The 22,719-nt window shown below is 52.4% G+C and overlaps 8 protein-coding genes across 8 annotated transcripts; 5 read left to right on the plus strand and 3 right to left on the minus strand.

Moving 5' to 3' along the window:
* Window positions 1–257: 257 nt before the first annotated feature.
* On the minus strand, window positions 258–2,982 carry BDP55DRAFT_733951 (homeobox and C2H2 transcription factor; the record flags this gene model as incomplete). Its single annotated transcript, XM_060580157.1, has 3 exons — window positions 258–363; window positions 417–1,341; window positions 1,401–2,982. The coding sequence occupies 3 exons, from the start codon at window positions 2,980–2,982 to the stop codon at window positions 258–260; spliced, it is 2,613 nt and encodes an 870-aa protein (XP_060423473.1).
* Window positions 2,983–3,697: 715 nt separating this feature from the next.
* On the plus strand, window positions 3,698–5,936 carry BDP55DRAFT_681936 (major facilitator superfamily transporter). The gene is made up of 4 exons (XM_060576238.1): window positions 3,698–4,581; window positions 4,643–5,104; window positions 5,168–5,594; window positions 5,658–5,936. Exons 1-4 carry the CDS (start codon window positions 4,180–4,182, stop codon window positions 5,846–5,848), a joined length of 1,482 nt encoding a protein of 493 aa, XP_060423474.1. The 5' UTR covers window positions 3,698–4,179; the 3' UTR covers window positions 5,849–5,936.
* Window positions 5,937–6,663: 727 nt separating this feature from the next.
* BDP55DRAFT_698245 (uncharacterized protein) lies at window positions 6,664–7,521 on the plus strand (the record flags this gene model as incomplete). Its single annotated transcript, XM_060577767.1, has 1 exon — window positions 6,664–7,521. The coding sequence occupies one exon, from the start codon at window positions 6,664–6,666 to the stop codon at window positions 7,519–7,521; it is 858 nt and encodes a 285-aa protein (XP_060423475.1).
* A 578-nt stretch (window positions 7,522–8,099) lies between these two features.
* On the minus strand, window positions 8,100–9,893 carry BDP55DRAFT_681938 (major facilitator superfamily transporter). Its single transcript, XM_060576239.1, has one exon. The coding sequence runs from the start codon at window positions 9,756–9,758 to the stop codon at window positions 8,157–8,159; it is 1,602 nt and encodes a 533-aa protein (XP_060423476.1). The 5' UTR covers window positions 9,759–9,893; the 3' UTR covers window positions 8,100–8,156.
* A 1,496-nt stretch (window positions 9,894–11,389) lies between these two features.
* On the plus strand, window positions 11,390–12,827 carry BDP55DRAFT_681940 (glutathione-dependent formaldehyde-activating enzyme). Its single transcript, XM_060576240.1, has one exon. It carries the CDS (start codon window positions 11,511–11,513, stop codon window positions 12,651–12,653), a length of 1,143 nt encoding a protein of 380 aa, XP_060423477.1. The 5' UTR covers window positions 11,390–11,510; the 3' UTR covers window positions 12,654–12,827.
* A 2,095-nt stretch (window positions 12,828–14,922) lies between these two features.
* On the plus strand, window positions 14,923–16,189 carry BDP55DRAFT_681943 (uncharacterized protein). The gene has a single exon (XM_060576241.1). The coding sequence runs from the start codon at window positions 15,425–15,427 to the stop codon at window positions 15,860–15,862; it is 438 nt and encodes a 145-aa protein (XP_060423478.1). The 5' UTR covers window positions 14,923–15,424; the 3' UTR covers window positions 15,863–16,189.
* Window positions 16,190–16,734: 545 nt separating this feature from the next.
* On the plus strand, window positions 16,735–20,523 carry BDP55DRAFT_708124 (catalase/peroxidase HPI; the record flags this gene model as incomplete). The annotated part of the gene is made up of 7 exons (XM_060578093.1): window positions 16,735–17,353; window positions 17,445–17,599; window positions 18,041–18,113; window positions 18,303–18,734; window positions 18,897–19,032; window positions 19,285–19,369; window positions 19,414–20,523. Exons 1-7 carry the CDS (start codon window positions 17,056–17,058, stop codon window positions 20,521–20,523), a joined length of 2,289 nt encoding a protein of 762 aa, XP_060423479.1. The 5' UTR covers window positions 16,735–17,055.
* A 254-nt stretch (window positions 20,524–20,777) lies between these two features.
* Window positions 20,778–22,431, minus strand: BDP55DRAFT_564722 (major facilitator superfamily transporter; the record flags this gene model as incomplete). Its single annotated transcript, XM_060570355.1, has 2 exons — window positions 20,778–21,760; window positions 21,816–22,431. The coding sequence occupies 2 exons, from the start codon at window positions 22,429–22,431 to the stop codon at window positions 20,778–20,780; spliced, it is 1,599 nt and encodes a 532-aa protein (XP_060423480.1).
* Between the last annotated feature and the right edge of the window lie 288 nt (window positions 22,432–22,719).

Consider the following 22,719-nt stretch of genomic DNA (forward strand, 5'->3'; position numbering starts at 1 on the left):
AAGGGTGTGCGGGGATCTGGCCGACATCGCTGAGCTGACAGAGAGAAGAAAATCTTTTGGTTTGAAGTATCTCGAGTCATCATGTTCATGCGTCTTGGCAACTAGAATACTTTTACGGAGTACTGCAAGCTCATTTGCGCTACTGCGCCTCGGGCGTCTTCCAAATTTGCAAAGTACAAGTCTTGCAACATACAGGAACCAGCCCCATTGGACCATTGGCTTGTTTGTTGCGGCTACGCTCCAGATGAAAATCTCGTTCATGGATGACTTGGCACTGGAATATCGTCAAGAATGCCCATCTCTCGCTTGAAGTCACGAAGCCAGTCTGGGTTGTCCGCTGGTGTCTGATTCCAAGGATCGTCACTTTGCTATCGTTAGCTGTAAGTCTTTTCCAAATGACCGTTGGGAATTCTTACTCTTCGAAGGAAATCCACCTTGCCTGATGCTGGAGCTCGGCGTCGGTGGGGATCCGCCTGTTTGGATTGCGTGGTGATGTAGTAATCGTCACGAAACGAGTGAGCTCCTTCATCAGTTTCCTGTAGCAGTTGTCGTCGTTGACGAAGAACGTGGAGGTCGAGTACACTTTGCTGATCTCGCCTGCGTTGCCACCGGCGGCGTTCGCTTGTGACGGATCAGGTGTGCTTCCCGAGGAAAGGTTTGCAGCTGAGAATTCGAGACCGGGCTCAGCTGGGATGGCGCCAAAAATGGCATTAGATGTGCTGGATGGAGGGAGAGCACTTGAAGCCTCCGATGGTGACAGTCCAATTCTGTGACGAAACGCAGCCAGCCAGTGGGAGGATCCGTTGATGAGACTGAACAAAAAGTTCATAAAGGTCTCTGACGGGTTGGGCGAAGAGACCTCAATTCTATTGACAATATTGCAGGCCTCCCTTTGCAATTCTTCGTCCGAAATTTGTGGCTCAATCAATTTCGAAATCTCCACGTAACTCTGTAGTTGTTCTTCTAATCCACAGGCCTCGAAGATACACGCTTTGCCGTTAATGCTAAGATATGTAAATCGTGATTTTGCGTTATTCTTCATCGGTCGGACGCGCGCCTGCTGCACGATGGCCTCGGACGACATAAGCAGATCTCGCAGCCAGCTTTGGGTTGATGTTGCAGGTCTCTTGGAAAATGAGATTGAATCGCATCCAAAGATGACGCAACAGCTCTCATATAAAAGTTCTGCGTTTGTGGGCATCTGCTCATTTGTATTCTGGTGTTCGGCAGAGAAGTGTTCGAGCTCCAACTTGATCAGCTCGTACGCATTTGGTGGTGTCTCTGGGACGCCTTGTTTCGTCGTGAATGGCCAAGGTGAGTTTCGTTCCATGTGAATCATGTCTAGGCGTCATGGGTTAGAGCTTAGTTCTTGCATACTTGGCTTCTCCGGTAGCACTTACAAGGCTGCATCGAGTTCTCGACCATGTTCAAGACATTATCATCAAATCCCCAGTCACCATGCCAATCTGCCATCGTCTTTCCATCTTTAAAATGCTCGGCCAAATGGTCTATCCGATCTGTCCACGAGGACATCGTGTGGCCGCAGAAGCCGCACCGGGAACGTATAATCTCGCTTTCGTACTTCCAGTCTCCCATAGGCCACCTCAAGAATTTGGCATCATGAACCAGTTTCAAGTGTTGCTGCAGGTGATCTTTTCGATAAAAGGTACGATCTTCAGGCTGGCGGTCCCTGCATGCCTGGTAATTGTGCTTCTCTAGATGCTCCTTGCTCGGGTTCGCTTCGCCGCAAAAGATACACACCGGCTGTCCCCTGGCGTCGGGTACAGTCGCGCCGGTCGGGGCGCATTCCCACCGCTCGAGGGATAGATGTAACGACTTCTCGTGACGCTGCCAGTTGTGCTTGGTTTTAAATGTTTCCGTACAAAACGTGCATTGATACGTATTGCTGGTCTGCCATAGGGTTCCCGTGCCTTTGGCTTCGGGGCGTTTTGCCAGCGCTCGACGTCTTCTCCGCTTGACTGCGCTCTTTCCAAGGGGTTCGAGAGATCTCAGAGACGTGCGAGAGTTGTGTGAGTACGCCGAGTTCGCTGAGCTTCTGCTAGAGTGCGACGTTCCTGCGCTACTCGCAGACGACTGCCCATAAAATGATCGCGTTGGAATGGTATCTGTCAAGGATCGGTCGCCCAGATCCTCTCCTTCTGACGAAAACCCAGATACAGCATTGGCAATTGCCGAAACAGACGCAGGTTCATGTTCTGGGGGCGAAACCTGCCATCTCTGCATCGGGTTCAAGTTTTGGAGAGTATCGGAAAGGCCGGAGCCTGGAGGAATGTTGATGGGCATGGTTCTCGAAGAAGTGATCGCTGGAGAGGGCGGCCGTTTGGGCGGCACTTTGAATCGTGTCCGTCTGCGTGTGTTGGCCAGCCAATTGGTAATCTGTTGTCTGCTGAGGCCAGTCTGCCGCTGCAACATCTCCATGTCCTCGGTAGTTGGGTATGGATGATGGTTGTTGTTCGCAAGCCATGTCTTCAATATACGAAGGGATTTGGATGAGAAGCGAGTTCCGATCTTCGGCGGCGTTGTGGTATCTGAAGGTTGGAGTGAAGGTATGTTGTTACCTAGGTCGTTGCCGAACAGGTGTCCCATAGGCTCTCCATCACCCAAGGCTTCCGAAAACATGAAAACGCCAGGCTCGTCGAACTGGTTAACGTTATTCACAGGTTGCCTTTGGGTAAACTCCATGCTGACATCTTGGCCACCAAGAGCGGTCGAGGCGGGGGCAAGTGCAAAGGCATCTTGTTGATGAGATGACTCAACATTGAGAACACCAAGAGATTCAATATAACCAACACCCTGTAAATCCTGCTCAAGCCCGTCTTGTCCAGTTCCAAAATTGGTAATGTCGTGTTGCTGGTTGTTGACAAAGTTGGACGTGATGAAGTCCAATTCAAGCGCGGCGGTGTAGTCGTCAATATTGAGAGCTTGCGTGTCATTGGTTGCACCCGATCCCTTGTCCATCATTGTGCGAGTTGTGTAAGTGCATGAGGATGCAGCCTGTCAACCTCGGGGCATTGGCATCTGTTAGTGCTGGCCGAGAACAGATAGGATGAAAGTTTCCCCGAACGAACTCTCTGCTTTCAGATGACGAAGAGTCAGGGCAGAGGTTGTGGCCGCACTCCCCGCACTGAGTCTTGTTCCGTTGCTCGGGTCATCGTCATCCCGGCTATCGGCACACCTCTGACCTGCACCACCAACTACCGGGAAGGCAAATCATGTCTCTCCCATCACCTGGAAGTCGAGGGCTGGCTTCTCGGGGGAAAGATTAGAAGGTTGAAGGTATTGAGACGCCCAGGACATGTCCCAAATAGATCCTTTGCCTGCGATATCTAGGATATTCTTACTAATTTGGGTCGATTCTATTGCCGACTTTGCCAAACTTGGGGATGATCATCTGCTTGACGCCCACCATTGCGCTACCAAACTCACTTCAAGGTTGCGGATACAGATGCGGCTCAATCACGCATCATTGTTCACGTCTCTCATTCCAAAATAGGCTTCCGTGTTATCGGCGCCGAGCCCGGCAGAGAACCGCAAGCCGGCCAGGTCATTGCCACCGATCTCGGATGGGGACTCGGCGACCGAGCCGTTCATTTCGGAGCCGGCCGATCTCGGAGCTTTGGATACCACGCAAAAAGTCCTCAAATGCGCAAACATTGCCGTGCTGGTACCGAACCCGGCCACATCGGCCAACCCCCACCATGTGGCCTCGATTGCTGAATTATTGGGAGATGCCCGTCGGAAGATTTCCGTCGCGCGGCTAAGCCCCGCGCCCCATGAATCTTACAATGGAGTCTGGACTCAACCAGGCCATATCCCATTCGTGGGATGAAGTGATGGCTTCTGTTTCAAGCAATTCATCTACCAATTTGGCGGGGATGACTGGGCTATTCCGGGGGATGATCCAGTCACCGAGGTCGGAAAAGTAAGCCAGGTGCAACGCTCGAGACGTTCCCGCCGCGGGTGGATTCTTCGCAATGCCGTCGGTCAATACTGTTTCTTTGCCGAGTTTTTCGACTGGCTAGCTGTGAAAAACTTGGAATCCCCATTCATCTTTGCGCCATGCTATGGAGATGTCAAGTCAGGTCTTCTCTAAGATTCATCCCCGCATAGCCGAACGGAGAAGCCAAGCCTCTCGTCCCACATCGGCAGCCCACGAACATGTCCCGCGACCAAGTCGAACAATCTGAAAAGCCGGAGCCGAGTAGCGGTGGCCGGCCCGAAACCCCTGACTTGGCACCGACAACTTCTAATGCGGAGAACAATGGCAGCATTGTGCCGGCTGTCGACGATAACGACGCGCGCCTAAGACGCCAAGACACCGAAGCCATTTACAATAGGTTCACGCCAGCTAAGAAGAGGCTCGTAACCGCGGTTGTGGCATGCGGTGGGATTGCCTCGACAGTCTCTTCCTTATTGCTTCTAGCTGCCATCCCCGAAATCGCAGCCGATCTCAACACAACGGGAACCACCATCAACATCAGCAACGCCATCTACGTTTTATTCATGGGCATTTGCACTCTCTTCTGGGGTCCCATCAGTCAAGTTTACGGTCGGAAATGGGTAGGTTGACAAGTCTCGACCCAAAATAGTAGCACCAGCTCACCAAAAACTAACCGCACAGTGCTGCATTATCTCAGCAGCTACTTTCTTTGCCTTTAATGTAGGAACTGCTTTGTCACCAAACCTTGCAGCATTCTTCGTCTTCCGTATGTTCTCGGCGTTTACGGGAACAGCGTATCTTGTGCTCGGCTCCAGCTGTATCAGTGATATCTACAAGCCCACGGAGCGAGGCACCGCACTCGCATTCTTCCTCAATGGTACCCTCATTGGCCAGAGCTTTGGACCATTCATTGGCGGTGTTATGGTCAACTTCCACAGCTGGAGGTCGCTTTTCTGGTTTCAGTCTGCCTTGGCTGGACTCACCGCAATCCTGGCAGTTTCGTTCCTCCCAGAAACCAGCCACCGGATGCGAGCCGACGAATTGAAGGGCTTAAGTACTAAGGCGAAGGTGGCGCAGGTCTGGGACTGGGCGAACCCGTTCCGTGTACTTGCTCTTCTGCTGATACCTAAACTCTTCGTGGCTGTAAGCTTCACTCAGAAATCACGTACACTCTATCTTCGCAGTGGCCCTAACCATCTAACGTAGGCAATGGCTGCTTCAGCTTTGGTGTGGAACATGCAAGCCTTGCTCACCCCCATCCGATACGTCATCAATCCCAGGTTTCACTTGACGTCGCCGCTCGAATCAGGGCTTTTTTTCCTCGCACCAGGATGTGGCTTCTTCTTTGGTACGTACGCCGGAGGGCGCTGGGCAGACCTGACCGTCAAGCGCTGGATCAAAATCAGGGGTAGGCGAGTCTCCGAAGACCGTCTGAGAAGCTCATTCGTGGCAATGGGAGCCGTGATCCCTATCTGTATTATCATTTACGGCTGGTCCATTGAGAAGGCAGTCGGTGGGATTCCTCTTCCGGTCATCTGCATGTTTATCCAGGGCTTCGCCCAGGTCATCGCGTTTCCCAGCATCAACGCGTACTGCTTGGATGTGTTCAAAGGGCGGAGCGCCGAAGTTATAGGTTTGTTCATGTTCTACCGCCGGTCTCATACATCACCTATGCTAATAAAGTATGCTAATCTAGCGGGGAACTACTTCTTCCGATACGCTGTTGCAGCGGTGGGTACTGCTGCGTGTTTGCCTGCAATCCAGAGCATTGGTGTGGGCTGGTTCAGTACAATCACTGCCTTGTTCGTGTTCTTTGCCGCGCTTGCTGTATACTGCGTTGTTATTATTGCCTCAAAAGAGGATACTAAAGATAACGAAACTGTCTAAAGTAGAATTGCGGCTAGATCTAATGAGACCACGTGGTATGGATGAGATGACGATTTTTGGCTCATCTAGTCTCAAGACGATTCCTGGATTGAGTTTTACTAAACCGGCTCATCTCTTGCCATTGTCGTGCACTGTAATTGAGCGTTCTAGGATCAATCAGTAGGCTTCCCGGGCTGTAAGTGACTCCGAGGAAGTATCATGCGTTTAATGTCCAAGTTGAGACAGCAAAGCTCAGCCAAGGCGATTAAGGATTCGACAGTGACCGCCAGGTGTACCAATCAACAAATCAAACCCCCAGACTAGCTACCTCGGTGAATGCTTGGTGAGTTTGATGTGCCTCGATGTAAAGGGAAGCGAGAATGATGTCAAGATGGTATACTTTGCTTGATAGGTAGGGCGATCCCTCCCGCTCGGTCCCTTCATCGTCGTTTGCACGGATAGCAAGACGAACTGAGACCTATTCAGAGAAGCAGAGTCCGAGAGTTCGATCCCGAGTGTGCCTATAAGTTATCTTGGCAAAACGGTAAGATGTTTCAACGACTCGATCGGGCGAACCTTGCTGTTGCGAGCAGGTCGGGTACAGCCAAATTTCCCCCATGATAGCATTCCGTGAAACACATCAAAACCATCTCGGTCCGGCCTTTATGTCGTCTTTCTCGGACTTTGTCGGCCCCGCTTGCTCCAATATCGCCATTCCATTGGGTTTATACTAAGGGTGACGGTTACTATCACAGAGTCAAAGTGACAACCTCCCGTCGACCGGTGTACGACTTCGAGCAACGAAGCCGGCCTCTCTGGCCCCCTCGGCTTGGGCTATGGCGCAGGTCAAAGGAGCGATAGGTCAGAACCTGTCCACAGAGGAGGCAATCGCGATTACCTGCTTAGCGACGGCTGGCATCTATAATGCCTTCGAGTTATACGTTCTTATCTTCACGAGATTTCGACGACGAAGCGGACGATATTTCTGGAGCATGCTCGTCGCAAATACCGGCATCCTACTACATGCGTGTGGCGGCTTGGGTCGGTTTATGCAACCTACAAGAACGGTGATACCGGGGATATTCGCCCACGTTGGCTGGTATTGCATGGTCACCGGCCAGTCCGTCGTCCTATGGTCACGACTGCATCTCGTCGTCTACAATCGTATTACGATTCGGCTGGTGTTAGCGATGATAATGACGTCTTTCTTCTGCGTTCACATCCCGCAAACGATCCTCTTCGCTGGAGTCTGGGCAGGCAATAATCCAGTTTGGGACAATCGCTTCAAGATCTTCGAAAAGGCATCTTTGATGGTGTTCACTCTACAAGAAATGATCATCACTGGAATCTTCGTCAGGGCTGGATTTCGAAACTTTAAAAGCCTCTTCGAATTCAAAGCACAAGAGGCCAAAGTTCTGCTCAGCTTCATGGTCAGCATGTTTGTCTTGGTGTTCCTTCTCGACACTGGTCTCGTTATCCTGGAGTACATGGGTTACTTCGTCTTCCAGACAACCAGCAAGCCCATCGTATACAGTATCAAGCTGAAAGTTGAATTTGCGGTTCTGGAAAAGCTTTTGGCATTCACACGGATGAAGCAGTGCGACTGCCATCAGCTGGAAGACATCCCAACGACTAAAGCCAAGTCATTCGCGAATAATACTACATTCGTCACCACCATCAACACAATCACTTGACGGCACTGCACTGAAGGATGAAACAGAATCAATGAGTCTTAGTAGGAATAGCAACTCTAACGAAGACGGCTGCCGTATAATCGTCCAGACAAAGATGTCAGCACAAAAGCTAGGGCCAAACTTGCCTTTGACTTGCGTTCAAGCAAACCATCAGAGTTACGAGGGCTCCTCCGGCTACCAAGATGACTTCATCAGCATTTGAACGTCAAGAACATAAATCCGCCACAAGAGCCAGTCATATAGACTTCAGGTCGGTATAAATACTCCACATCTGCTTTGTGTACCAACACAGTCTGTCATTTTACTAATTCCGCGTCACAGATATGTTGAAGTTTCCACCCAGAGTCAAATAGCCAACGTCAAGTGATTCGACCTGAGCTAGTCCAAACAACGGTTCCGCACATGGAAGACCAGGAAGGCATTTCGATTAAGAAATACCGCGAAGTCGAGGGGTGGGCTACGAGACGAAACAGTTTATGTGTATCATCTAAAACATCGGCGACAATCATGCCGTATACTACTTAGTCAGGATATCAATCACGTCGGGTAGAGATCACGAAAACAAGATTGAAGATGTGAAGCTGGGTCTGTCTATTGCTACAATACGGGATCACTAGTTCTCATAAAATTCTATCTTACAATTCATATCTGAACTCCTTGTTCTCAAGATCTGTCAAGTCCCAGAACTCGTGGTTCTCCTCCACCATATACGCATCTCCCAAGGCAGCCTTCTCGGCATCACGCTTCTTGTTTCTTCTTTCCAGCACCCAGCGCATCAAAAACAAGTCAACAGTGACCAAGAAGTAAATGATGCAAATCGATATCTTAGCGGGGAGGTATCTCGGTGCATCACGGGCCTGGAAGGTCTGAGGAGAAATGATGTTACCGATCGTGTATGCGATGGTGCCAATGCATGCGACGGTGACTTTCTTGGTGGAACCTGCAACATTGGTACTCTGGAGCCCCAGAATAGTTGTCCATCCGATCGGAATACCTCCTGAAGTGTAGTATCCGATCAAGGCGGGAACTTTCGAAGTCGTCGCCATGAGAATGGCACCGATAATGGCAGGGATGTGGCCGGCAATGCACCAGTAAAGCCGCTGTCTCGTCTTCATTGCCAGCCAAGTCAGGCCGATCAACGCTACGATCTCGTAGGCACCGAGAGGGGTGACAAGAAGGAGAGACTCCTCGCTCGTGTATCCCATACCTCGCACCAGAATATTCCCAAAGCTGGTCGCAATGGAGTTGGGAATGTTGGCCGCGAAGATCCAGAAGGCGTACAGCCAGGTCATGACGTCAAGCAATGCCTCTTTCACGTGTTTCCATTTGAACTCCTGTGAACCAATGCCTTGCTCGTTATCTCGAATTCGCTCAAGATGTGTTGCCTTCTCTTCTTGAGACAGAAATTTTGCAGTTGCCGGTGAGTCAGGCATGATGAAGAAGAACGCGATGCCAACAAGTGCGGTCAGCAGGCCGAGAAACAAGAAGATCACTTGCCAGCCCCTCAAGGCCGCACTTGGATCCTTTCCGACATGCGTTGCAACGCCGTATGCAAAAAAGCCGCCAAACATCTGAGCTGCACCACAGACAGAGAACCAGATTCCAACGCGGAATGCCTGCTCCTGCTTTGTGTACCACTGCGAGGTGAAGAGAACCCAAGCAGGCACTACAGCCGCTTCAAACGCTCCTAAGAGGAATCGGCAGATAAGGAGACCAGCGTAATTCTTGCATGCCGCGAGACAGGCTAGGACGACACCCCATAGGATGATGTTGATGGAGGTGTACTTGGCTAGGGGAAACATCTGGATGAGTCGGATAGTTGGGAACTCAAAAGCGAGCTGACCGAAGAAAAAGATGGAGGCAACCCAGTTGAACTGGTTTCCGCGAAGACCGGTTGATTGCTGGATGCCTGTGACGCTGGCGTAAGAGATGGCCGTCTTGTCGATGTATTGCAAGAAATACACGATACAGATCAACGGCATGATGTGGGTATCGATACGGCGCTTGAGTCTTTGATTGAGCTCTGGATCGACAGTGCGGCCTAATGGCCCTGTCTCGTTGAGAAGGTCGAGGGCGGCATCGGCGCCGGTCTTCGGTAGGCTCTTCGTAGCTTCTTCCGGGTGGGCCACCCCTGTCGGGGCCGAGATGGATGCATTCGATGCGGAGCGTTCGTCCGAGTCGGAGACAGTACCCGTGACTGGCGGCTTTGTGACTACTTTAACGTCAGGGTCAGCCATGGTCTCACTTGTTGGGCTATAAGATGGCAAGGCGAAATATGTCGACTCGCAATTAGCGGCGAGGCAGGATCGAAGCGACGGAGGATACCTGTTTCGACAACAGCAAAGCAAAACTGCATGGAAAACTCCTCGCTCTTATCACTTGCATACTTATGCAGTATCACGAGCGTTCTTGAGCACATCATCGGCTACGTCTAGCTACTCATAGCTGGGCAGACCCATACGCGTGGTGTGAATACTAAAACTTTTCACCGACAACATCCACCTAATTCCGATAAGAGACGAAGCATCCACCAGAAACCAACGTATCAAGTCAATTGTCGGACGACTTCTGATCCTTTGTGTTACTCTAATAAGCACGTCATCGTCAAGCCGATGGTGCAAGACTTCAATCGTTGCCTGTTGTAGGTTCCATGCCCCACTTGCTCGGCTCACCACCACAATGGTTCGTTCAGGGCTCACGTTGCGGCCAACCTGAGCTGTAAACTGTCGGCTTAAGTCGGTTCTAGAAGGTAAAAGAGCGACGGAAACACCGTGAATGGTTTTTAGAGAGTTTTGATCTTCGTCAACCCTTAGCTGCGTAAGTACCTAGGTTCTCTGGTTTCCGCCGCAGTGACTTGGCTAAGCCTTCAAGGCCCATTAGTGCACGTGCAGGCAAGATGGGCTTGCATGAAGGCCCATGCCACATGGTAAGATCGGCGAGGCAACGTCAAGATACATAACGGGATTGCGCATAGAAGTAAAGTCATTTCAAGAGGAATTCCTTAACTCGGATCTCATGAGGACGATAAATTTTGGTCTGTAATCTCCATAATCTCACCTCCGTAGTTCCTCCCCTCGTTCTTAGAATAAAATACCTGAGTTGGAAGAAAAAAAGTCGTTTCCATGTCTTTAGAACTTCCTTCGTTCGGATCATCATAACATCACGGTTCGTACATTATAAGTGGTGGGAGACGATGAGCCAAGAAAATATCCATGCCCTGTTAGGCTGAGCCGGACTTGGGTCACATATATTAGCTCTCATTCTAGGAAAGCTCTAATCGAGATTAGTAGTGTTCCCCTCCATAGGCTTCTCGCACCTCCAATATGTTACGGGCATGGGCCTTACCACGCACTGTCGACATTTTTAAGGGGCCACGGCGAGCATGCCCCGTGGGTGACATGAAATATTCCTCGTACAGCTCAATCCTGACTAGTTAAGTTTTCACGACGGTGTCAAAGTTAGTCAGCCTTTAGACGGCGTTATCGGGCTCAAGTTCGAAGTTTCCGGACTGTCGCCGTTCATCGAAAATGTCATGAGCACCCAGAGAAGATAGTCTTGTCACCGCCAAGCGATATTCCGCGCCTTTCGCATCAGACCCGCCTGGATTTAAATGTTTGATCCAGGATAGCGCAGGGTTTACTAGAAAGTCTTCCCGATATTCCGCAACTTGATCGCGTCCGGCCCCGAACGCGCCTTAGACACGCCCTAGATCGACGCAGGGCTCCGGCGTTTGCGGGGTCGAGTAGTCGATATTCGCCGAAACTTCGGGATATTCTCCGCTATCGGGGGGGGGTGTGGCTCGGTATCCGGTTGGCCGGGCCGTTATCTGATGCCCCAAGCGGATGCGGGGAAGCGTCATCCGGAATCTGTTGACAGCCTGTGGTACTAAGGTACTCACTGGAGCGACTCGATCGTGGTGCGAAGAACTCGAGTATTTCTATGAACATCACCTCCTACCCTGATGCCTAAAAACAACAAGTCAAGCCGCCATGTCGCCATACACATTCAATATCTCTTGCCTCTGCGGCGCTGTCTCGCAGCGATTACAACCTACGGTTACTCATGGAGAGGCTGTGGACCTGTCCATCAACCACGGCGACGTTGATCGACATACCACGGGTATTCTCTGCGCCTCATACTTCCCCATTCGAGAACCTCATCAGCTACTGGGAACGGCAGAGTACCATGGCCCTGACGGGTGGGCAAGATACTTTTGCAACACCTGCGGATGCCATGTCTTTAGACGCAGAGATATAGATGGGATATCTGTATGGGAAGCGGCGACTGGCGTTCTACTGAATTGCACTGAGGAAGAAACTGACGCGGACGCGCGTTACGCAAGACATACCGGCGTTTCCGACACCAAAGACGGGGGTATTTCGGTGTGGCTGCCCGAGATTGATGGACGGCGGTTGGAATCACCCACAAACCCAGTCATTGTGGAACCAAGAACTACGACGAAGCTTCCTCCTATGCCACCTATCTATCCGAAAGATTCCCTGCCTGCCTCATGCGCCTGCGGTACGGTGAGCTTCCACATCACACGGCCAACCGAGGAAAGCTATCTACCGCACTCCGGCTTCCCTGATCTGCAGTATGCTGCCGTCGAGCACTCACACGAGTTCATGAAGAACTCTGACAGCCTCAAATGGTGGATTCGAAGTGACGGCACCAAATACTTGGCTGGCACCTGTGCCTGTCGGTCTTGCCGTCTCATCTCCGGATTTGAGATTCAAACCTGGACATTCGTCCCCCGCTGCAATATCTTCTTCCACGTTCCCGGACCAGACGACGGGCAGTCCGTCATCTTGCCCCTCAGCTTTTCGGACTTACCGGCTGGAATCGCGAAAACGTATGAATCTTCACCTGGCGTCTTTCGCGAGTTTTGTGCCAAATGCGGCGCGACGGTCTTCTGGCGCGACAGTTGGCGACCAGACGTCATCGACGTCAGCGTAGGGCTGCTTCGGGCAGACGAGGGCGCGCGGGCCGAGACGTGGCTGGACTGGTGGACTAAGCGATGTAGTTTCGAAGAAGAGACGGAAAGGGGTCGATCAGGAGAGCCCGCCCGCATTGCTAGGAGGCTCATTGATGGCCTAGAACGAGGCTTGCGCTCAGGGGCCCAGTCAAAGTGATGCAGCTTGGGATCACGGCAGATAGCTATAAGATATTCAATCAGAAACAAATCGTTCACCGTGACGCTCGTTGCAGGTCGCTAGCAGGCCTATAATAGGCAATTTGCAGATTCACGTTCTTCTTGGCGAGCAAGATAACAAATCATTCTTGGTACGGAGTATACAAACTGGATCGATCCGGTAATCTGGAATCTGAATCCCGTTTTTTACCCCTGAGATTAGCCAAGGATACCTGAGTCATCCCATGTCCGTTCCAAGTTTCGCAATGATTGAACTGCTATTCAATTCGGATGAAACAGGCTGGTTTCTATAACGATCTAGAGAACGTGGAAACAGTGCCTGTTAACTCATTAAGCATGGTTTAAGGGGCTATTTCGGCCCGCTTCCCAGTGGGATAGACTTGGCGAATGACTCGGGGGTCCTATGTCGGACCTGCCAAGCGCGCCGGGCCGGGCGGGGCCCCCTTGACGGACGGACACGGACTCTGTAAAGGTCGGGCCCGCGGCGCCGGGTCGTGTGGAGGGACACGTGGGGTGTTGCCGGTATTCTGGAATCATGGGGACGGATTTGGTGGGATACCGCACAGGCTCACACTTGCCGAGTTTTCCAGGTCGTAAAGCTGAGCTCACCGTTGTCTGACCGACCTGTTAGTCTACTTGGCATGCTTATGTGCTTCTGGTGACAGCAACTCGGATCATTGCCAACCCCCGCAATCCTTTAGGTGCTGACAGCTTACTGCTGCGCCTCGAGGGAAAGGTAGTATGGGGAATTCTCTCACTTGGAGGTCCTCCTGCGACCGTTGCGCAGAGAATGTCTGCCCGTATCTTCACAAGTGGTCTAGTCTGTTGATGCACAGCGTTGTTCGAGATGAGTCCACAGCGAGCATCGCGCCACTTCTCACTGGCACACGACGGGACACTGACCAGACCAAGGAGCGCTGACGAACCGAGCCTCCTTTATTGGCAGCTGAAAATAGAAGAGTCCATCACCCGCTTATGCAGTGTGATGGAGTTGGGTCCTCAAGCTTGGCATGCACAGCTCAACCTAGTCCACGTCGCGTCGTTGGCTTGAATGGCGACATAAGGTCGACGACATGTCTGGCTGCTTGGAATGTCTTGATGCTGTAAGTTAAGTGTATTGACGTGTGGTCACAGAGGAATATAAGCATCTACTTTACGAGCGTTGTAACGCGATATTTAGAGAAAGCCGCAATCTTCTTGGCTGCTGACACTGAGATGCAACCACAGCAAATGCTACTAATGTGATGTTTCTCGGCATAAAACGCAAGTGTTCACGACATAAGCATCGCCATCCAGCGTTGTGCTGTCGGATGTAAAGATGTCCGTGACGGAGTTTGGGTCAACAAATGAACACCATTTGACACAAGCCGACTGCATTGTAAAACGCCGAGACGGGCATAGGTTCCTGAAAGAAAATTGGTCAACTGAGTTAAGCTTACAAACATTATTGAGGTATCACTCGTGACTATGAGATCATGTTGCATGAACTCGGCATTGAGTTAGTTGGATGTCAAAAAGTAATCGCTTGAATGCTCTCCAAATGATTCATGCTGACCCCTCAAAGTTGGCTCGTCGCCGAACACGAATACTCAGTAGTATGTTGTAAGTCCGATGAAATTTGACTTGGTAGTCCAGGTCTGCGAGCTGGGAAACTTTTGACTTTGCATGCAACTCCAAGGGAAACGGGCAGAATTGATCACATGGATCACGGGTTCCATACACCTGGCCTTCCCAAACGGATATGTCGTCCGCCTCGGCATCCTAGAACAAAGTCAATTGAAGATGATGGTAAGTTGGACGGAGAGACAAGCGTATCTAGTGTCAGTGTGATCCTTGCCGGTGTTGACCGGCGCCCTATAGAAAGGAGGCAGTTTATAATCAAAAAGGGTGCAGCCGAGTTGATCAAGGTTTCCGGGTATACTTTTGGTATAGTGGGAGGGGGTAAAGCGATATGAATCATCATTGGTAAGTTTGCGCGCGTGAAAGGGTGTGAGATGAACTCCGAAAAACAAATCTCCCTCCCCCTATGTCGTGTAGTGTTCCCGAGATGATATCGCAAAGGTAAACTTTTCGTGCCCCCTCAATACTGCATCCTTCGTATAGGCAACTGTTACTTGTCGCGCACGTGTTGGTGTGGACTAGACTGTGGATGAAAAGATTATAGCAGGCCACGGACACCGCGGACGCATACGGCAGACGAAAAAGGGTAATGTTTCCGGCAACTAAGTGCGCAGTGCCCAGCCAATGTGGTTCGACACATTCCTAGTCCAGGCTCATGACCCATCGGCAAGTGGGTGTCGGCCGAGTACCATCAAACTCCCATGACCGCAAGCAACAACAGCCTACAGGGATAAACGTGATTCAGAGAGTTGGACGCTACGGTAGTTGACAGGGCGGCAATCTCATACCCATCTCAGCCACTCCCAGCATCAGATTTACCTCCGCTGTCACCGTGCTTCCAAATGCCCCAGCAACCTCCTAAGGCCTCCCGGGTTCATAGTTCCCAGCCCAGCGTCCAAGGGAACAGTGTTGCGCGTCCAAGGCTCAAGGGGATTCTGCATGTGATGAGAAGCCACCTCGCCAAGCATCTTGGCAGCACAGGTGGACGGGGTGACTGATGTGGCTCTACTCAGGGTCAATCCTTTGGCTCGGGCACAGCCGGGGTCGCAGGATTTCGGCCGACAGCTCGCCTACTGTGAGGTGCATGCACGAACACTCGTACCTACTTCAAATCTAGCCTTCCTGTTCAGGATGGTGGTGCTGGCTGGGTTGGCCCGGCCTGTGGTTTCTTTCGTGCTTGCAGCTGGCGTGCTGATCTGCCACGCTGCCTGGCTGCATCCCATCCCGCCCGCATTTCCGTGTGGGTGGTGTCACCTTGGTGTGCGTCTGTGGACTTCGGTTCCGAGTGTTTGTGTGCCGTGCGTTCCAGTCGAGGCCGTTGAAGGCCGCCACGAACGGCCGGCCGGCGCGCGGGGTTGGATCGTCGAGGAGGGTCGTCTAGGAGGGGGGAGGCGTTCATTTGGGTGCCAGATCTCCCATCCAGAGACTTGCTTTTGCTTCTTCCACACCCAAGCAGTTGCCCGCCGCCAACGAGAGGTAGGGCTGAGTCAATGCACGATTGATGAAAAGCTTCCTTCATCCCATGTTAGGTGGTCGCGATTTGGGCCAAAACCTTGTGCGACTCTTTAGATTCTAGGCTTGTAATGGTAGGTTGCTTGTAGCCAGGTTGTCTAGTCTCCCACCCGGCATAGCTTTGGCAGGGTTCTCGAGGCTCTCTGGGAGTTTCGCTGGGGGGAAAAAGTTCTTAGTCCACAGAAGCAAGAAAGATGACGGAGGCATCAATTAGCCCGTTGCGCGCGGGCAGCTCCGTAATGCTAAGTGTAGGCGCAGTGCTAACTTCTTAACGGCGTTTACAGACAGGGTACAGCAGGATATAGCAGGGAGAGGGCGGGTTGATATGATCCGATTTGTTACTCTTCGGAGTTTAGGGGGCGAAGTCTATTAGATTCAAAAGTGGCTCCCGCAGCTTGGAAACTGTCATCGCACAATTGGTCGCGGTTGGTGTGAATAATTGCAGGCTTTACAGAAATACTACCTTACTCTTCCAGTCACCCAGTAACTTGGCACCGGCCCGCATCCACTGTTGACTTTTGACCATCAGAGCAGGGAGCACAGCTCGTCAGCTCCCCGGATTCCCTAGCTTATGCCTGGTTAGGGATCAACATCTGAGCTCATGATCCTGGCTACACCAGCCCGATCCTGGTGTTTCCCCCCCCTGGGGCCCATGTATTCTCCATACAAGTTACCGTAGGTTTCACCCATATGGACATCGCTTAGGATACAATCCCCGCCCAAAAGTGTGAAAAGCGGACCAAATCACACCAAAGAGCCATCTGCCAATCTGTGTATGTTCACGCCCATCCTAATCAAACAAGATTGTTATTCCAGGCGCTTATTCTGGATCGCAAACCTTGCCATGGGGCATCTTAGTGCACAATACCGACTCGACTGCCGTTGTAGGAAGCTTATTACCAAGGCCCCAGTCAGCGATGCCTTGCGCAGCATTGGGGACGCCGGGCTTGGAAGCGGCCTTCGCAGGTCTTGGTATTGTTACTAATCATGGAGTTCTGGAATCAAAATATTCCCACATGGAGATGCTCCATCGTGGCTCGTGGTACCTGCTCAGTAGCCGTGTCATTGCTCGTGAGTCGTAGGTCGCCACAGTTTATTACTTATGTCCTGGGGTTCGTCCCATCTTCGAACAGAGATCCGTTTCCTCTTCTCCAGGAACATACTCACCTTTCACCCGTTGAGTCTGCTACCCCCGGTCTCACCTAGTCATTCCTTCTTTGAACTTCCTCTGGATCAACTTGTCTGTCAACATGCACGCCAAACTGTCAAGCTGCCTTTTGGCAGCTTCTGCTCTCCTGCCCGCCGTCGCGGCTGAGGGCTGCCCTTTCGCCAAACGGGATGGTTCCGTCACCAGCGAGCTCCCCAAGAGAGACACGGCCGAGGGTTTCGGCCGGTGCTCGAGAATCAGCAACCAGGCCGGCGGTGGCACCCGCAGCCACGACTGGTGGCCTTGCCAGCTTAGACTCGATACTCTTCGCCAATTCCAGCCCGCGACCAACCCGTACGGCGGCGACTTCGACTACACTGCGGCTTTCAACTCCTTGGATTGTGAGTACACCCGATGGTCTCCGATGGGGGAGGGGGCAGAGGACTGAGGAAACAATTCGTGTGAAGGACCCTCACTAACACCCCACGTCAGATGAGGCTCTCAAGAAGGACCTCCACGCCCTGATGACCGAATCCCAGGATTGGTGGCCGGCCGACTTTGGCCACTACGGCGGTCTCTTCATCCGCATGGCCTGGCATAGCGCCGGCACTTATCGCGCCATCGACGGCCGAGGTGGCGGTGGAATGGTGAGCCGTTTTTTTTCTTCACTACATTCCTTGGCTTATGTTTTACTCTCTTCTCTTTGGCTGTGGTATCCCAAAAAGTCCTTCCCTCTTCTCCCCCCGCTCTCCCGGTCTTCCTGGCGCTTTTCCACTTGGCACTGGAAACTACGCGTTGCAACCCCCCCCCTAATCCCTTTTAGCATATTTCTTATTCCTTGCCCACCGTTGCACTTGATCATCTCTTCGCGAACCTATTCGTCTCGCGTGGGAAGATCAATTGGCTAGACGGAGGTTTTTGTCCTATCCCGGAAGAAAGCCAAGAGGTGCTAAAGCATCTCCGTCAACTCTTTCTCCACCCGCACTGCGTCACGAAATATGGACCTGGGCTGTTTGCATCTTATCACATCTCTGCATCACTTTGATTCTTCTTGAGGACTGGCGTTTACTAATATTGGACTCCTGCAGGGCCAACAACGTTTCGCTCCGCTTAACAGCTGGCCTGATAACCAGAACCTCGACAAGGCTCGCCGCCTGTTGTGTAAGATTTCCCGTCTTTATGCGCTCTTTTGCGATGTGGCCCCCCCATGTTCGACTTGCATCATCGACTCGGTAGCGATATCCACTCTGCCGTGGCTCGATGGCGCGAGTAGAGCGATGTTGTGGGCCCCTCCTGAGAGATACGTAGTAGAGAGAAGAAACGTTTACTGATCCTCTTCCACGTTCACAGGGCCTATCAAGCAAAAGTACGGCAACAAGATCTCATGGGCTGACTTGTACCTCCTCACTGGCAACGTCGCCCTCGAGTCCATGGGCTTCGCTCCCATTGGCTTCGCTGCTGGCCGTCCTGACACCTGGCAATCCGATGAGTCCGTCTACTGGGGTGGAGAGACGACCTTCGTTCCCAAGGGTAACGATGTCCGCTACAACGGCAGCACCGACATCAACGAGCGCGCCGACAAGCTCGAGAAGCCCCTGGGTGCCACCCATATGGGCCTGATCTACGTCAACCCGGAGGGCCCCGATGCCAGCTCCGATCCCGCCGCCTCGGCCAAGGACATCCGCGTCGCTTTCGATCGCATGGGAATGAACGATGAGGAGACTGTCGCCCTGATCGCTGGTGGACACGCCTTCGGCAAGACGCACGGTGCCGTGCCTGCAAGTGAGTTTGTGCAACATACGTCCCCCATCTTCGCCTTTCCGGTTGAAGTCGGACGAACGGGCGAGAAATGAGCGTTCCAGAGAGTTCTCCGATTCACCCCCGGAAACACTATTTTCACCGCCACTTTTGGAACATGCAGATGCTAACCCGCGACTCTCATAGGCAACATTGGAGGCGAGCCCGAGGCCGCTGACATTGGCGAGATGGGTCTCGGATGGCACAACAGCGTTGGCGATGGCAACGGCGTCAACCAGATGACCAGTGGTCTCGAGGTTGTTTGGACCAAGACCCCTACCAAGTAAGTGATTATTGTGATGAGTCTATTTCCGTATGCATTCGCCCCCCGGTTCTTGGCGCTCCAGTCATTCTTCTTCCCCTCCTCTCACCCTTGAGGCCTTCTTTCTCTCATGTGCCAAGCACTCGACTTTGAGAGAAGGTCATAAGAGAAATGTTGAGGCGACAAACGACGACACCAAGAAAAGCTATTTATACATCAACCACACCGGGTGATTATGCAGTGATACACCGACGCTAATCCTTGTACCTGCAGATGGAGCAACGGCTACTTGGAGTCTCTCATTCACAACAAATGGACCCTCGTCACCAGCCCTGCCGGCGCTCACCAATGGGAGGCTGTCAACGGCACCCTCGACTACCCCGACCCTTTGACACCACCAAGTTCCGCAAGGCCACCATGCTTACCAGTGACTTGGCTCTCATCAACGACCCGTCCTACCTCAACATCACCACCCGCTGGCTCGACCACCCCCAGGAGCTCGCTGACGCCTTCGCCAAGGCTTGGTTCAAGCTTCTCCACCGTGACCTGGGTCCCGTCGCTCGCTACCTCGGTCCTGAGATCCCCAAGGAGACTTTCGGCTGGCAGGATCCCCTTCCCGCCAGGGAGGGTGAGCTGATTGACGATGCCGATGTGACCAAGCTCAAGTCTGACATTCTCGGCACCGCCGGTCTCGATGTCTCCAAGCTCGCCTCTGTCGCCTGGGCCTCTGCCTCGACCTTCCGTCACTCCGACAAGCGCGGTGGTGCCAACGGTGCCCGCATCGCCCTCGAGCCCCAGAACCAGTGGGTTTCCAACAACCCTACCGTCCTCACCGAGGTCATCGATGCCCTCAAGAAGATTCAGACCAGCTTCAACACCGGCGCCAAGAAGGTCTCCCTCGCCGACTTGATCGTTCTCGGTGGTGTCGCCGCCGTCGAGAAGGCCGCTACTGATGCCGGAGTCACCATCGCTGTCCCCTTCACCGCCGGCCGTGTCGACGCCACCCAGGAGCAGACTGACGTACGCGCTTTCGGCTACCTCGAGCCGCAGGCTGACGGCTTCCGCAACTACGGCAAGGGCACCGCCCGTGCCCGCACCGAGGAAATCCTTGTCGACAAGGCCTCCCAGCTCACCCTCTCCGCCCCCGAGCTGACCGTTCTTGTCGGTGGTCTTCGTTCCCTCGGCGCCACCTTCGACCAGTCCAACACTGGTGTTCTTACCGCTAAGAAGGGCCAGTTGACCAACGACTGGTTCATCAACCTTCTCGACATCTCCACCGTCTGGTCAAAGACCGACACCGAGGGCGAGACCTGGACCGGTGTCGACCGCAAGACCAAGGCCGAGAAGTGGACCGCCACCCGCGCCGATCTCGTGTTCGGATCCCACGCCGAGCTCCGTGCCATCTCTGAGGTCTACGCCAGCTCTGACGCCAACGAGAAGTTCGTCAAGGACTTTGTCGCTGCGTGGGACAAGGTCATGAACCTCGACCGCTTCGACCTGAAGAAGTACTGAAGTGCTATCCGCACTAACCCCATTGTTTCTATGTTAAGGATTTAAGGTGTTGGCGGCTATTCTTGTATCTACTTTATATACCTCATATATTTTTTCGATTACACCTTTTCGCCTTTGCCCTGATCATTATTACGCGTAACATTCTATATTGACGTCTTTGTAGTCACGCATCTGTCCTAGACTGTCTCGTATGTGTCAGTCGTGAAATTGACGACCGCTTCAACCTATGCGGTTCCGAGTATCGTAAAGAAGGTTTATCTGCTTGTGTCCTGTAGAGCCGACTTTTTTGGCTTCGGCTTGATGAAAATCGCAGCCAGAAGCATACATCCGGAAACACCAGTAAAGAATGCCCACATCACACGCAGCGCAGACATGTAGCTCGACTGACTTGTCCCAGGCGTCCTATCACTCCCTTCTTCAGAGCCAAGCTTTTCCGCCGTCAGCTCTCCACCACCGAGATTATGCTGCAACAGCACGGTTCCAATAACAATCGACATCGATGAGAAGAGAGACCTCAAGAAAGTAAAAGCTGACATGGCTGCCGCCGTATCAGCCTGCTTCATGTGGGTCTGAATCGAGATCATCGGACTTTGGAAAAGCACGCCGGCTCCAAAACCGGTGATCATCTGGAAAACAACAATCTTAGCCCACTGCGTGCTGAGGCCAAAGCTGATGAAAAGTCCGTTTCCGAGAGTCGTGAGTGCTGAGCCGAAGAAGATGGGAATGATGTAGTTGCCAGTCTTCCGGGTGTATAGCCCTCCGAGCATTGTCATGACCGTAAGCGGGATAAGCAGAGGAAACAGTGTGATTCCGGCAATGATCGGTTGGAAGCCGAGTACAACTTGGAAGTAGAGCGGCAGGAAGTAGTCGTACGATATGAAGACGAAACTGTGGATGCAAGCAAGGGTGAAAGAGGCAATATTGGTGACCTGTTGGAAGATTCGGAATGGAATTACGGGGCTCTTGGCGAAGCGAGCCTCCCATACAACGAAGAGCGCGAGGATAACGATCCCGAAGAGGATGAGGCAGATCACCAGAGCAGACCTCCAGGGTACGATGCCACCGGCACCTGTTTCGAGGCCGTAGAGGAAGCAGATTGTGCCACCTATGATGAGAAGAAACCCGATCCAGTCGAGATCTCGAAGGCCGGCGACCAAGGGCTCTTTTGGGGTTTCAACCTTGAGGGTGAAGAACAAAACCACCAAGGCAATGCCATCGAATGGTAAGTTGATAAAGACTGGCAAATGTCAGTTGCATGCAATTTCTTATGAGATCAAGGAATTCGCCCTCACAGCACCATCTCCATCCAATTGTCTGGGTAAAGACACCACCAAGGACCGGACCAACCGCACTTGCGATCCCATACACAATGCCAGTCATGCCATAATACTTGGCCCGATCCTCTAATTTGAAGATATCGCCAATCACAATCGTGACCAGAACCAGCGAACCACCTCCCCCAAGCCCCTGCACAGTCCTCCCAGCAATGAGAACTTCAATGTTCCCAGCCAGGGCTGCGATCAGACTTCCAGCCATGAACGTCGCCGCCGCGGTCATGATAGTAGGTTTCCGACCAAAGATATCCGACATCTTTGCCCACACCGGTGTAGAGGCTGTGCTCGACAACGTGTACGCGCTACCCACCCAGGCGTACTCTGAGGCCGTGGCTTGCAGAGTTGATGCGATTGTTGGAAGGGCAGTTGCGATGATTGTTATGTCTAGCGCGCTGAGCAAGAGAGTCAGGCAGAGTGCACACATAACAGCGCGGCGACGAATCGGGCTCATTTCAGGTGGCTCATGGGAAGCGGCAGTGATGACTGGCTCTAGGGTGCTGAGAGTATCGCCATGTTGCTCTGACTTTGTTCCCTCTGCCTTCTCGTTCGTCTTGGTTGCAAAGGCATCGCCCATAGCGACTGTAGACGGGGTTGGATAGAGCCAAGGTGGTTGAGCGTGCCCTATTGTTTCTGATGCTTCAATGGTGTGAAATTAAAGAACAATGTAACAAAGATCAGTACTGGAATCTATGACACTGCAATTGAGGAGATGGGTCCTGACCAATACTTCCACGCATGTCTTTTGTCCCATGGCATGCTCAGGTGGCTCGGTTCGGTTCGGTTCGGGGACCTGGGGTATTGCACGAAAATGGGACCGCATGTCCAGTACCTGCATCCAACTGGCCAATCTTCCCGTCTAATG

The sequence above is a fragment of the Colletotrichum godetiae genome, assembly GCF_030913485.1.
Source record: "Colletotrichum godetiae strain CBS 193.32 chromosome Unknown BDP55scaffold_70, whole genome shotgun sequence".
NCBI classification, from domain to species: domain Eukaryota; kingdom Fungi; phylum Ascomycota; class Sordariomycetes; order Glomerellales; family Glomerellaceae; genus Colletotrichum; species Colletotrichum godetiae.